The sequence below is a fragment of the Xenopus laevis genome, chromosome 1S (assembly GCF_017654675.1).
Source record: "Xenopus laevis strain J_2021 chromosome 1S, Xenopus_laevis_v10.1, whole genome shotgun sequence".
Classification (NCBI taxonomy): Eukaryota; Metazoa; Chordata; class Amphibia; order Anura; family Pipidae; genus Xenopus; species Xenopus laevis.
Genome location: NC_054372.1, coordinates 162,232,715 through 162,248,796, shown reverse-complemented (window position 1 = coordinate 162,248,796; position 16,082 = coordinate 162,232,715). Strand labels below are relative to the sequence as shown.

The window sequence follows — 16,082 nt, the reverse complement described above, 5'->3', positions numbered from 1 at the left end:
TTGAAAAACAAGTTAAGGGTTTCCAACCTTCCTCTGGAGCAACTAGCCTTTTGTGTGGATTAAGTTAGGAAAATATTTTTAAACCTATTCTGCTTTTTGTCTCAGATTGTTGTCTGACAACATGGGCTGAAGGCAGCAGCACACAAGTGGTTTTACTATGAATATACTTCTAAATTACATATGACGTTTATTTATTAGTCAAGTGTATAATGATCTAGTCAGGAGTTTTGAATGAATTTAGGTGCCACTTCAACGCTGTAAAATAGTAAATAGCTATTTTCGCATACTACAATAGCAACCAGGACAAGTTATATGCCGCTGTGATTGCCGGCGATTGTTATTGGCTGACGATAGCACGTGATCCAACACGCTGCGCGGTGACGTCAGGGGCGTCTGAGGCAGAAAGGGCAGCACGGGTCCGGAATCGCCGGGCATTAGGATTGGCTGATTTCTTTTTTTAATGTTTTTTGTCTTTTTTTCGGGGTCCGGAGGAGTGTACTAAGTAGCCGGTAGTGAAGAGGGAAGATGGCTGCCGCATTGAAGTACATCTCTATCGCATCGTTCTGGTAATGGAATTTATATTTTAACATTTTTTTTTACTGTACAGTTTAAAGGCATATAACATTACCACCACAAAGGGAGAGGTGTCAGAATCACTTTAAGCCTGTCAAATTTGACTGTCATTGTCTTCAGTGGTTGCGAGACTTGCACAACGTCTCTTGGTTCACAGTGAGGTTAGAGATAAGGAAGCCATTGAGATGATTAGGAACACATTGATAATGTATCAGATTAGGAACATATTGATGTATGAGCCATTCAGTGATTACAGTATAACAAAGATGGCATGTGGCTCTTCATCCCCAATGTCACACTATCTGGCTTGTTACAACAGACTGGGAGTTGTATCTAGGAAAACTCTTGGGCTTCTACCCAGATCTCATCCAGGCTAAGCACTGGCCATAGATGCAAAGATCCGATCGTACGAATCATCCAACGACCGGACTTCCCCATCTCCCGACCTGCCACTAACCATTCCGATCAAATAAAGTAGTAAAAGAACAGGTCAGCCGATGTTCTGCCCCTGACAGCAATCGTACGATAGTTTATGTCCGCCAAAAGCTGGTGACAGTCTCCCTCTTAAAATCGTACAATCGGCAATACATGCAGAGATATTATCGTTAGCCGACAATCTTTTAACCTGTCCAATCGACCAAACGACCGATCCCCGCCAGACGAAAAAATGTCAGGATTCTCCACACACGGTCCGAAAATCTCGTACGTTCAGATCTTTGCGTCTATGATCAGCTTAAAGCTGGCCATAGACGTGAGGATTTACCTTCATATCGGAAAAACTTTCAAATCTCCCGACCTGCTACTAACCATTCACATTAAATAAAGTAGTAAAAGAACAGATCAGATGATGTTCTGCCCCTGACAGCAATTGTATGAAAGTTATGTTCGACAAAAGCTGGTGACAGTCTCCCACTGATATCGTCCGATCGGCAATACATGCAGAGATATTATCGGCAGTCGACAGAAACTGTCTAACCTGTCTGAACGATCGATGGCACGAAAAATGTCGGGACACTCCACACACGGCCCGAAAATCGTACGAAACGGAGATCATACCATCAAATCTTTGTGTCTATGGCCAGCTTTACTGTTGGGGACCACTGATGTACATCCTACCGAAAGTTACACATATAGTAAAACCACTATACAGTAGCTAGTAAAGTTAACAGAACAGTAGCAACCAAACTAAAAGTGTTTTAAAGTAAATAACATATCCTATACTGTTGCCCTGTATTGGTAAAAGTTACGTGTTTGCTTGAGAAATTCTACTACAGTTAGTATAAACAGGCTGCTGTGTAGCCATGGGGCAGCCATTCATGCTGAGCAAGGAGAATAGGCACAGGTTACTTAGTAGATAACTGATAAGCTGTATCAGAATACAGTGGTGTTCTACAGAGTGCATCTGTTATCTGCTATGTATCTGTTCTTTGAATGGCTGCCCTTGCGGCTACACAGCAGCTGGTTCATAAAAAAACTCTAGTATTGTTTCTAAAGCAAAGACAACAATTGTATTTGTGCATGCAAAAGTACATTATATTTTAATTACATTAAACTAATATCATTATTTGGTGTTACTGTACCTTAAAGTCTCAAGCAACTGGACTTTCTGAGGTTTCTTGGAAACATTCCACTAGGGATGCCGCGGAAATGACGCCCTTAGACTTGTATGGCGCAATGCGTCAAATTTTTTTTTTATGAAACTGGTAAAATTCGCCCATCCCTACATTTCACCACTCATCCAAGTAGCTTCTTTAGTTCAGCATTCAAACCATTAAGCGTAGTAAAGTTGCACACATCCAATCACAAATGGTGTTGCCTGAAATTTACAGATGTGTGAAAGTGTAATCTTGTCACAATGGTACCACAATCTTCATAGAGTCAGGTGTTAATTTTTCAATGGAAGTGTGAATTGTTGGGTAACGCCAGGATAAGGATGTCAAAGCAGCTTTGTATGTTGATGACAAGTGTTGTCGATTTGACATTCTTACCCTGGCTTACCGCTACTACATGATGTATATCATGTCCTGGAAGAATGAGAATTTCCATAGACATATAGTGAAATGGGAAACCGAAACTGGTTAGAGTGAGAAGGACTAAAAGGAGCCAAAAAGCCTTTCATAAGCAATTACATGCAAAGTGAAGCCTTCTGAAATCATAGACATATAGTAAAACTAGTAATTACAAATGCCCTGCAATCGTTATTGCATATAATGTATGCTTCTGCATCTTTATGTATTTATAATTGTGTTTACTGTGCTGTACAGTGTTTCATTCAGTTGTAGAAAAGCAACCTCAGCCAACTATCCGAATTCATGAGGTTAATACTTACTAGAAAAGTGCCATGGCGTGGGTAAGGCAAAATTAGCGATGCAAAGGACATCTCTAATCTTTTTGTCTGATATCTAAAAAGAAGGCCTCTAAAAAAATTTTTTAAAAAAAAAACAGCATTGGTTTTTAAATTCTGAAATATGCTGCTGATTGTAATTTCTCATTATCTTGTGCAAAACCAGATCTGTTAAGGATGTATTTACTTAGAAATAAATTAATTCCTGTTCTTCCAGCGTCTCAGCGTAAACATTATGTTGTGACATATACACATTATGCATACTGTAAACAAGTCAGTAATTGCACTGTATAGAACTGGGTCCTCTCTTGCCTGCGCTAGCTGTAGTTGTTTCTCTTGTCCAACCAAGCTTGGCTGATCATCTTCTTGATGTCATGCTGTTTTACAAGGTGGAAAGGTGACCATATGTGTAACAATTCTGATCTTTGGTTGCAGGAAAGATTGTTCTTTTCAATACAAATGTTTCAATACAAATGTGTTAGAGCTGAATTGTCTGAAATAAAGGTGGAAACGATAAAATTCTACCTGTATCTGACGATTCAGCAATAACACTGCGATGTTATTCTACAATATTGTTATTCGTTACGGTCAAAAGCCTTTAAATCTTTATTGGAATTGTCCCGATAATTCACAATGTTGAATGACAGACTAGGAAGCAGATACTAGCTGCAGCTAGACTTTCATATGTAGTCAAGTGGGTTTTATTGTCATAACAAGTGATACAGTATATAGTGGAAACAAAAATAACGTTCCTCTAGAACCCATGGTGTTGCATATTAGACTACAAGATACAAAACTTCAATGTATAAAAAGTTCAAATGTGCAGCATTAGAAAAAAAAAAGAAGACATGAGACATATAAGGTACATAAAGGGGCAGATTTATTTATGGTCAAAACTCTCAAATTCGAATTATAACTTATCCAAACTCGAATTTTTATTTGAATTCTACTATTCGCCACCTAAAACCTGCTGAGTTCATGTATAAGTCAATGGGAGAGGTCCAGGGACCAATTTGGACAAGTTACCAGCCTTCCTGACATTCAAGTTTTTTTCGGGGAAAAAACTCGAATCGAGTTTTCGATTTTTTTTTTATTAAATAACCCCCCAATTGAATTTCCAGTATATTTTGAATCTATTAGAGTTAAAAAAAACTCACATGAATTCAGAATTTGACCTTTGATAAATGTGCCTCAAAGTGTACGTATGCAACATTTTGATGAGAGAAGGCGTGTAACCCTGACAGGTACACGGTCCTGCTGGGCAATAAAGTGCAAATAGTGAATAGTGCATATATGTAAGGCAATAAAACCAGTTAGTGGTAGTAGACATGCATTTGTGTAAATATTTCAGAGGTTAATTCAGTGTGTATTCAGTTCAATCCTTGAGAGTTGAGACACCTAACAGCTTGTGGAAAAAAAAACTGTTGCACATTCTGGCAGTCAGTGCCCAAACACTGCAGTATCTCTTCCAGATGGCAGAAGGGTAAAGAGTTTGTGTGAATGGTGTGTGCCGTCACCAACAATGCTGGTGACTTTCTGGATACAGTGAGTATGTTAAATATTTATAATGGGAGAGAGACTCTGATGATCTTTTCCGCTGTCCTCACCAACTTGGGATCCAATACAGTACCCCCGAATCTTCACCTGTGCCACCACCCTAACAGGAGTGTGGCTGGAGCACCTAATATTTTATTTGGCTCTCTATAATTATACTATTGGTGACTACTCTGGAGCACGTTAGAATCTGCTTCACTTGATCTTAATTATTTGCTAGATATTGTACCTTTCCCAGTAAACATAATGGGTTTATGGTAATCACCATCTGGCATGCATTAAAGTCAAATCAAAACTGTAACTGATAAGATAAATTTTAAGGGGATAATATCTGTATTTACCGTTTTAATTGGCAGTAGCCTGCTTGTTTGTGAGGTAAAGCACAATCTAGCTGCCAATTACTGAACCTAATTCAAACCCTAAATATGCTGACAAATTCTGATCTGAGGCCTGGATTTGCGACATGCCTAATTTATTGTTCCTTCTGTGTTAACTTCTGTAAAACAAGCACTTGGTTACGTGAAAGGTTAACGTTTCCTAGTCAGTGGAAGCTCCGTAGTTTTTTTTAGATTTGAGATTTTTAAATGAGAAAGAAAGTTTAAAAAAGATGTTGGCTATTATTGCTTTACATTATGTTTTGGGCTTCTGTACCAGCCCAAGGCAACCACAGCCTTTTACTAGTGATGATCTGCTGTCACTTACTGAGGTACTGAGCTTAGTGACCAGCACTTGATGTAAGGTTAATTAGCAATTAATTCAGATACACATTACATGGCAGTTTTACAACCAGTGCGTTCTGTAATTTACAAATGAGCCCTGTATCATCATGGCAGATGAACCTGGTTTTAGCTTCTCATCAGTTTCAGGGTTACGATGCATCCATATGTATGCTAGCACGTGATTTTGCTCTTCTCTGTCATTTGTGCTTCATTCATGCTTTCCTTCTGTGCTGTTAATAGTTTGGGATATATAAACGTCACAGATTTACAGATCAGTGAGTGCAGTTTTTCTTCCTCAATGACCAATGGACAAGACACTTTTCAATACAGCAAGTGAAATATTCAAATATCTATTTATAATTTTATTTGTAAAGCACTGCTAAGGAGCCACGGCACTGTACAGTGCATAAAAGTTCAATATATATAATGGTATACACAGGGAAGACAAATCATACAATAAATATACACAGAATTCATATCAGGACAAAGAGACTTAAATGCTATGTGGTAACAGACACAGAGCTTACCGTTTAAGTAAATATAACAAACCATCTGTAATAAGGCAGCATCTCAGGGTAGTCTTTTAAAACTGTCATATATACCCAAATAGTTGGACAGTATGGTTGAAGTTGGCCAAGCTGCCCAGCCAAATCTGCGCATTTATGGTTGTCTTTAGACCAAACCATTCAACTAAGCCAACTATCAAATGAAAATATTTATTGCGGTTGGATGAATTTAATTATTTGTTGATCTTCATAATAAACAGGACCAAGAGAAATTACAAAATTACATTGTGTTTACTCAAATAAAAACGTCTGCTGACTTCTCTAACCAATAAGAATATTAAACAAGCAGAGAAAAATGTCTTTTGAATGTCTGATAGTGTCGGAGCTCCCTAGTGAGCTTACAGTTCTCTGGTTATCGGACGGAAACATTGCTTTGTTAGCAAGTTATCTGTAATATGTACAGTCCTCATTTTCTCTTTATATAGATAGTAAAGGAACTTCCTGCTTCTGTGCTCCTTTGTGAATGTCCTGTTCCAGCGTGAGATTCAGCCCATGGCATAGCATTGCTATTCATAAAGCAGTTCTATGTTTAGCTGAGAAAGGATCCCAAAATGATTAAGAATTCCTGACGAATTAATAATTTGAAGGACCAGCATGCTCCAGAAATGGTTTAGTTTGCATTTTAAATAGGTTTATTAAAGGAGGACTAAAGCTTAACAAAGGAATAAGTTAGAAATGTTGTACATTGGGTAACCACAGTCCTTTAGCAGATGCACATACTCGGTGCTGCTGTCAGTTACCTGAGCTTAGGGACGGGTTCACTATACTCAAGTCACGATACAAGGCTGATTAGTATTTAGTTCAGATTCACATCACACGGCAGCTCAGAAACCAGCACATTCCGCATCAACGTGTATTCAGCCCTTTAGAATTAGCTTCCATGAAAGGCAAACCTCATTTTCTACTTGATGATTTGCTATGACCCCTAAGCTTAGGCTAGGGCCAGGCAACTGTGGATCTCTGAGTTTTTCCACAGGCTGAGAATCCACTCCCCCATTGCTTCTCTGCACCTGCTCTGCCTGCACCCAGAAGCATTGTCTCCGCTTGGGTGCAGGAGATGCGTTGGATTTCTATGCCGAAATGCGACATTTTGCATTCCGTGCTGAAATCCACCTGCCGTTTAAAAGACAAGGGAAGCAGCAGATTTTCCACCTGTACAGTCGTATGCATTGTCTGGCCCTAGCTTTAGCTTCTCAGACAGCTGCAGCATGTCCCTGACACTCCTAACAAGGGCCAAGTTGCTGACCCCCTGTGCACAACTTTGCAGGTTTGGATTATTACTTGTTTACCTTCAAACACTTTTTCCAATTTAGTTGGTTTCAGACAGTTCACCAGAAATCAAGACTTTTTGCAAACATTTTCTATTTGTGATCGTTTTTTTAATATTGAAGTGTAAAGTTAAATTTTTCACCTTCTAAAGCAGCTCTGTGAGGGGGGTCGCTGACTCTTTAACTGTTCTAAATTGTTACATATATTTGATACATTTCTTGTATTTATCCCTGCTGACCGGAATCCCTGAATTTCATTAAAGGCAGCTGTTAGAATGGATACAAAAGTTACTGCTGAGAAATGTATTCTCTCATGTAGCCACTAAATGTAGCAAATTGTAACCGTTCAGATGGAAACACTAGAGACATGAACATTTAACTTTAAACTTCAATTTTGGAAAAACGATTAATAATGGAAATGAGTTGAAAAAAAGACTTTATTTCTGGTGAACAATTTGAAAACAACTGAACTGAAAAAAGTGTTTGAATGCTTTAATTAAAAAATGTGTACTGTTTTATAAGAAACCTGACTGTTTTACTTGCTCTGACTGCTGCGGATAGGAAACTTTTGACGGTCCCTAACTGCTCTGCAGGGAAACCGATCATACTTTCAAATGGCAGGGGGGATCTTACTTCCCAGAACTCAAGCAGCTTTGTTTGTTTCCCTGTAGAGCAGCTGGTGACTGTGTAGAGAAAACACTGTGCGACTATATAGTCATAAGAAGGTGAAAAATGCAATTTTATACTTCAATATTAAAAAAACAGTCACAAATAGAAACCCCCCTAGAATGCTGCTGGGTGGTATGCCGCCCCTACAGTCTTGCCACCCTAGGCCCGGGCCTTTGTGGTCTCGCCACAAATCCGGGCCTGTCCGAGACCTGAATGCACCGGCATGCAAGCAAATGAACTCCTGTACTCAGAATACAGGATACCAGATTCCAGGTTGTCCTCTTAATGTTTTACTAAAATTATATTGTCCTCTTTTTAAAAGAGGTTATTGTGGCTTCTTGATGTTATTTTGTAACATTCTGACCATTGCACTTTTAGAAGTTCCAGAATGTGACAATGTTTAGAAACAAGCTTGAAACATTTAGCTGTACGTTGATGGTAAACTTGTATGCAGTGATGGGAGGTAGAAGAGCTTTTCAAAGGAGGGAAGGATGTAACTGTTATTTTGAAGAAAAACAGAGGAAACAGAAAAAGCCTATTGTTTTCTGTGAAACAGAGAAGGATGCAGCGCTGTGTTATATATATATATATATATATATATATATATATATATATATATATATATATATATATATATATATATATATATATATATATATATATATATATATATATATATATATATATATATATATATATATATACACATACACCACTGGTCATCCCTGAAAGAAGCACTGTATATATAATGCTGATAGCTCAATGCTTAATACTAGTACTGAAGAAGGGCTGATATTTGGCAGCTTCTCTGACATTGTTTTACTAAAACTCCCAGCATGCCTGTGTTTTTTATTTTTTTTTATGTTTATCTTTTTATGTTACATTTCACGCTGACTTATTTATGTGGTGTAAAAAACAATGGAAGCACACTTCACCTGGCATAGCAGTGTAGAAATGGCATAATCTTTTTACACACTTTTTCTTTGCGCACCTTCTGCAGGAACTTGCTTTCAACTGTTTGAAGCAGTGGAAAGTCTGGCGTTCGCATGGCATAACATATCGCACAACTTGGGGGTTAGTTATCTACATAATTATTTTCTGAAATACTTTGACCGAATCCGCACAGGTTATTTTCCCTTATTTATCAATACATTGTCCCGAAAAAAAATCCAGTTTTTGAAAAAACTTGCGAAAATCGCATGATAATTCGAATCGCACAAATTTTTCAGATTTTCCCCCCAGAACTCAGATTTTTTTTTTTTTTTAGTATTTTTGCCCTAAAACCACAAAAACTTGAAAAATTTTGAAAATAGCACGTACAAATTTTTCTGATTTCTTCTTTGACCAGCTTCTTCTTTGCTACCATGTCTATGCCACCAGAAAAATCAGACCTCATTGGTCTATTAACATGGTTGGTTTCCTGATGGACCTGCAAAGGCATGTATAAGGCTTTAAGAGGCATATATAGTATAAGATATAGTAAAAAGATAAAAACAAAGCAAACTCTGTCCTTGCACTTTTCTAAATATGCCCCTAATATTCTAGTCAAGTGAGTAGAAAGAGAAAGAGTTTTGCTCTGGTGAACTGTGTTTTTCACTTAAAGGAGAAGGAAAGCTCCAAAACAGTTTATTGCCAATAGATTAGCCACAATAGTGCAAGCTAGAACACTATATTTATTCTGCAGGATGCTTTACCATACTGGAGTAAACAGCTCTAGATTCTGTTTCTGTTTGTTTAGGATAGCAGCTGCCATATTCGCTTGATGTGACATCACTTCCTGCCTGAATCTCTCCCTGCTCACTCATAACTTTGAGCTTAGATTACAGCAGGGATAGGAGGAGGAGGGAGGGGGAGAGAGGCAAACTGAGCATGCTCAAGCCCTGCCCTGGAGGTTTAAGCTGAAAACAGGAAGTCTGATACAGAAGCCCATGTGTATACAATAGAAAGAAAGAAATGTGTTTTTTCTTTTGACAGAGGACTCAGAGCAACATTACTTTGAGGGTTTACTGGTGTGTTTATATAGACCTTTCTGATAAAGCTTACTTAGTTTTAACCTTTCCTTCTCCTTTAAACGACAAAACGTGTCTGAGATAGTCTTTCACTGCCTTTAAAGAGGTTTAAAACACAGACACAAGCACTGCATTGCAATCTTCCTTTGAGTCATATGTGTTGTATTGTTGTTGATGCCAGATGATCTAGTTCTTGGCATCGATAAAGAGGAGTTATCCTCATTAATGTTTAAGGCCTTCTGCAGCAATACCATGCCGTAAGGATTTTAGCAACAACTCTTTTCTGGATGGCACAGCTTGTATCATCCATTGGTAGAATATATTAATAAAGCTATTTGTAAGTGATCCTTTGGGTTTAAAAAAAACAAAAAAGTAATCTATAATTATAGTATAAAGGAAAACAATCAAACAAGCATGTATTGCTTTAAGGGTGATGCTGGCCCTGAGCCCTTTAGAAGTAAATGATAGGTATGTCTAACACATTACACCTCTGCCAAGCCAGCAACCTGGATGGGTGTTAGTGGAATCTTAAAGTGATGCTTTCCAGCAAAGCAAATGGATATAAAACTGATTTTTCATAGGATACCATCCGGTGGTTACTGCTTTTAATATAAATATTTGAAAAAAGTGTTTATAAAATACAGGTATATGACCTGTTATCAGGAATGCTTGTACTTGATGTTTTTTAGATAAGGGGTTTTCTGTGATTTAAAGCAACAATGGTGCAAATTAACTTATAAACAATAAAACAATAGGATTGTTTTTCACCAGTCATAAATGTATTCTATTTGCCATAAAGTACAATGTAGAGTTTTATTGTTACAGGGAAAAAAGGAAATACGTCAAAAGAATTGTTCACAAACACTTTTTTTCATTTGAGTTGTTTTCATATTGCAGAAATATGCATAAGTAAATGGGGGAAAAAGTCTTTATTTATAGTGAACAATCTGAAACCAATTGAACTGGAAAAAAAAGTGTTTGAAGGCGAACAACCAGATATAAAACTAATATAAGAAATAATTTCCTATATTTCTGACCTTTTTTGTGTTTTTTTGCAACTATAGCTTTAAGAAATGTTAAATTTTTAGCAAAATGAGAATTAATGGCATTGGCACAAGGGGCCTAAATATGCATTCCTCAAAACTCGCCTAAATTGTCCTCTCCACTTTTTTTGAATCTTTGAACAAGCACTTTTAGGTGATTGTTGTAGAGGACAGTGGGAAGTGATATTTGATATCCTGGCTGTTAAAGGAACAGTAACCCCAAAAAATGAAAGTGTTTTAAAGTAGATAAAAAATAATGTATTTTTGCCCTGCAACTGGTAAAACTGATGTTTGCTTGTGAATCGCTGTTATAGTTTATGTAAACCAGCTGCTGTGTAGCAATGGCGGAAAGTGAAAAAAGGCTATATGGCACAGGTTAGATAGTGGATAACAGATAACACCATTATGTTCTACAGAGTTTATCTGCTATCTGTTGTTTACCAATTTCTCCTTTGAATGGCTGCCCCCATTGCTACACAGCAGCTTATTTATATAAACAATAGTAGTGTTTCTGAAGCAAACACACCAGTTTTACTAGTGCAGGGCAACACTGAATTATATTTTTATTTCTTAAAAACTCTTGCATTTTTTGGTGTTCGTGTTCCTTTAACTTAAAAGAGTAGCTAGCTAAACAACTGGAATTGTGCTGTGTTCCTTGCTCTAATAGCTTGATTAATCTGTTTGTCTTTAGCTACAAAGTAACCAATCTCTGCTTCTTGAGTTAAGCTGACATATATAGTTCAGTATATATACATTTCTAGTGAACTCGTGAATTTCCAGTGGCAATGCAGAGTGAATACTTAAGCAGTTCCCTTTTTTTACTTAAATCTTGGTGTTTCTTTCAGACATCCGGGGATGTGTTGACCAAAACGCATTTCTGTAATCCTCATAGCGTCTAAGTGGTGTGGGGAAGATGGGCTTTGGCAAAGAACTCAGATCTTCTCATGATGCCTTACTCAAACTACAAGACTGGGAGCTGCGACTGTTGGAAACTGTGAAGAAGTTTATGTCGTTGAGAATTAAAAGTGACAAGGAGTATGCTTCAACTTTACAGAATCTTTGCAACCAAGTGGACAAGGAGAGCGCTCTCCCACTAGATTACATAAGCAATGTATCCAAGGTAAGGCTTAAAGGGCAAGTTAACCTCAAACAAATGTGCATAATAAAAGAAAAGTTTTCCTATATAGGAAAAACTTTCCAATATACATCTATTAAAAATGTTTCAGTGCTTTTAAAATTATTTGTAAAGACAATTGGCATTGAAAGCAGCATTTGTATAACTCCTGGTTGTTACTTTTTAAACAATGTTGCAAAAGTCTTAGTTCCCCAGCAAATATATGCAAAGTGATGGACTCTGGAATCAGAAGGTATTTACTTGTCTCATTATATTTATATTTACTTAGAGACACACACTCTTCGGGAATTTTTTTTTTTTTTTTTTCTCCTTCATCCTCTGCTTCCATTCTCCACATAAAAATTACAAATTGGGGATAGGACGGATGAAACGGGTTGCTAATATGACTGGAAAAATATGTGGGCTTTAAATGAGAGGTGAAAAGCCTATATATACTTAGAAGCTTCAAAAGAGAGAAGACCCTTATAAAGAAATATAGCCAAAAATGGAGACAAAAAATGATTAATTATGTGTAGCCCTTCAATGGACATCAAACGAGCTTTGTTGTTGTTTTTGTGATGTTTTGTATCTGTAATTGTATTTGGATGTATTTTCTTTTTTCTTTGTTTGTATTCTTATTCTTTTTATCTGAAAAACAAAGGAAAAATTTATTAATAAACTATAAGTAATAAAAAAAAGAAGGTATTTACTTGTCTCATGCCATACACACAGCACTGCCTAGATACCAAAAATTAGAGTTTTGATTCTCCCATAAGGCATCATGGGCAGAGACATGCAAATCACTCCTTTGTGTCCCTTTGGACAACTATGCATCCAGAACCGCTGGTTTATAGCACAGATACAGCCTAATGCAGGCATGTCCAAAGTCAGGACCGGGGGCCAAATGCGGCCCGTTTTCAAATTTACACCGGCCCTCAGCCTCCATATGAAATTAATAATAATGCGGCCCTCTAGTACAGTGCCAAGTACTGGCACTTAGTGACGCGTCGCTCTCTCATATGTCTTTCGTTTACTGTACTGATCAGTACGTCTTCAGCCCTAAAGAAGTATGTGAGATCACTATGTGCCAGTACGTGTTTATTGGTAACACCCTCAGCACACAGGCAGTAGTATAGACCAAGTGGCAGATTATTTCACTAATGTGCCCAAATATTACTGCCACGCGATGCCTTGTTTGAATGAGTTAAATTATGTTAATGGTTCAAAGAATGTCGGGTCTAACTGGTCGGCCCCCACACATTTTCACCTCACCAAATCTGGCCCTCATTGCAAAAAGTTTGGACACCCCTGGCCTAATGGTTCAGAGCCATATATCCAAACTTTCAATCCTGTTAGATCTCATCAGTGCAAGATATTGTAAAGTGATGCCTTTTGATTCCATAAGGCATCACTTTTGCATATAATTGCTTTTGGCTCCTTTCAGCCCTTCTCACCATAACCAGATCTGGTTCCCAATTTTGCTACTCTCCAAGTCCTACCTCTCAGAAGCCATGTTCCAATATCTTGCACTGATGAGATCTAACAAGATCGAAACAGGCTGTCTGCAAGTTTGGATATATGGCTCTGAACCATTAGGCTGTATCTGTGCTATAAACTAGCGGTTCTGGATGCATGGTTGACCAAAGGGACACAAAGGAGTGATTTGCATGTCTCTGCCCATAATTTTTTGGTATCTAGGCAGTGCTGTGTGTATGGCATGAGACAAGTAAATACCTTCTGATTCCAGAAGGCATCACTTTGCATATACAGTGGTGTGAAAAACTATTTGCCCCCTTCCTGATTTCTTATTCTTTTGCATGTTGTCACACAAAATGTTTCTGATCATCAAACACATTTAACTATTAGTCAAAGATAACACAAGTAAACACAAAATGCAGTTTTTAAATGAGGGTTTTTATTACTTAGGGAGAAAAGAAATCCAAACCTGTGTGAAAAAGTAATTGCCCCCTGAACCTAATAACTGGTTGGGCCACCCTTAGCAGCAATAACTGCAATCAAGCGTTTGCGATAACTTGCAACGAGTCTTTTACAGCGCTCTGGAGGAATTTTGGCCCACTCATCTTTGCAGAATTGTTGTAATTCAGCTTTATTTGGGGGTTTTCTAGCATGAACCGCCTTTTTAAGGTCATGCCACAACATCTCAATAGGATTCAGGCAGGACTTTGTCTAGGCCACTCCAAAGTCTTCATTTTGTTTTTCTTCAGCCATTCAGAGGTGGATTTGCTGGTGTGTTTTGGGTCATTGTCCTGCTGCAGCACCCAAGATCGCTTCAGCTTGAGTTGATGAACAGATGGCCGGACATTCTCCTTCAGGATTTTTTGGTAGACAGTAGAATTCATGGTTCCATCTATCACAGTTTTCCAGGTCCTGAAGCAGCAAAACAACCCCAGACCATCACACTACCACCACCATATTTTACTGTTGGTATGATGTTCTTTTTCTGAAATGCTGTGTTACTTTTACGCCAGATGTAACGGGACGCGCACCTTCTAAAAATTTCAACTTTTGTCTCGTCTGTCCACAAGGTATTTGGCAATCATTGAGATGTTTTTTAGCAAAATTGAGACGAGCCTTAATGTTCTTTTTGCTTAAAAGTGGTTTGCACCTTGGAAATCTGCCATGCAGGCCGTTTTTGCCCTGTCTCTTTCTTATGGTGGAGTCGTGAACACTGACCTTAATTGAGGCAAGGGAGGCCTGCAGTTCTTTAGATGTTGTCCTGGGGTCTTTTGTGGCCTCTCGGATGAGTTGTCTCTGCGCTCTTGGGGTAATTTTGGTCGGCCGGCCACTCCTGGGAAGGTTCACCACTGTTCCATGTTTTTGCCATTTGTGGATAATGGCTCTCACTGTGGTTCGCTGGAGTCCCAAAGCTTTAGAAATGGCTTTATAACCTTTGAAATTGAACTCAGGTGTGATAAACCACAGTTAAGTTATTTTTTAACAAGGGGGGCAATCACTTTTTCACACAGGCCCATGTAGATTTGGAGTTTTTTTTCTCCCTTAATAACGTAAACCTTCATTTAAAAACTGCATTTTGTGTTCAATTATGTTATCTTTGACTAATAGTTAACGGTTTTTGATGAGCAGAAACATTTAAGTGTGACAAACATGCAAAAGAATAAGAAATCAGGAAGGGGGCAAATAGTTTTTCACACTACTGTAATTGCTAGCTAAGGGCTTTTTGGCTCCTTTCAGCCCTTCTCACCATAACCAGATTTGGTTGCCCATTTTGCTACATTTCTCCAGCAAAGACAGATCTATTAATCAGCTGCCTTGTCTCGCATTGTATCAACAATCTGAGCCATCAGGGCAGAGAATTGAATGGGACAGACAAACGCTGCTTTCAGAAGCAATACATATACAAATAACTTAAACAGCATAGAACATTTATAATGAATGTATATTGCAAAATTGCTTAGAATTATGTTTTTGGTTTATGATTTTTGGGGAAGTTGACATTCCCTTTAAGAAATAATAACAAAGATTTCTTTTTTTATTGTTTCTAAAATCTCAATTTGAGAAGAATTCAACACTGGATTTTTGGATCAACCATGGTTTAAAACAACCTATGATCTTTGAGCTGCTGGATCATGCCTGGAAATTTACTTTATCAACAAATGGAGGACTTCATATTGGTGTTGTTTAGCAACTCACTCCATTTCTGCATAGTTTGTAGCCCTGTCCTTGTTATATTTATCTCTGTGTACAGAGTTTTGTTTCACAGTGAATGCATGTACAATAAAACTTATAATTATAATGCTTGGTGTGTGGGAAGTTAATTGCTCAGTGATGCAAGGTGTTGACATTGGAATCCAAACATGGGCAACTAAATATATTGGTTAAAAGTACTTCCTATTTTAGCTTTTAGATGCTTTCCCTGAACATTGAATTGTTAACCGTAAAAGGGAAATGTATTTCATGCTAGTTTGTGAATAGTCCACCTCTGCCAGTTCTGCTTAGTTGAGCATCAGACTTGCATCACAGAAAATGGGCTAAGAAGGCTGAGAAAGATGAAGTGAAGCTGCAGCTATTCACCCACCTGAAATAAAATTAACAAAATTTATTTTTAACTTCCTCAATTTTAAAAGTTTTGAAACCTAGAGGCTCTTTTTACCTACAATTACTATTACTTGTTGGGTCTAGTTTAGAACTTGAATGTCTGCTTGCCTTAATACTTTTCTCTGTCATTAAAAAAAAATGAAACC

General features: G+C 37.8%; 1 protein-coding gene across 4 annotated transcripts in view; it reads left to right on the top strand.

Moving 5' to 3' along the window:
- Positions 1–357: 357 nt before the first annotated feature.
- The window catches only part of fer.S (fer (fps/fes related) tyrosine kinase S homeolog), an 81,716-nt gene continuing 65,991 nt past the window's right edge, over positions 358–16,082 (top strand). For 2 of the 4 annotated variants that reach the window (XR_005965090.1, XM_041580445.1), the window contains exons 1-2: positions 358–566; positions 11,591–11,865. Coding sequence is in view for 3 of the 4 variants with exons in the window: in XM_041580445.1 (XP_041436379.1) it covers positions 11,659–11,865 (207 nt within the window). In the remaining variant the exon portion in view is untranslated. The remainder of the gene's footprint in view (positions 567–11,590; positions 11,866–16,082) is intronic. The other 2 variants (XM_018244331.2, XM_018244332.2) reach the window with 1 other exon arrangement.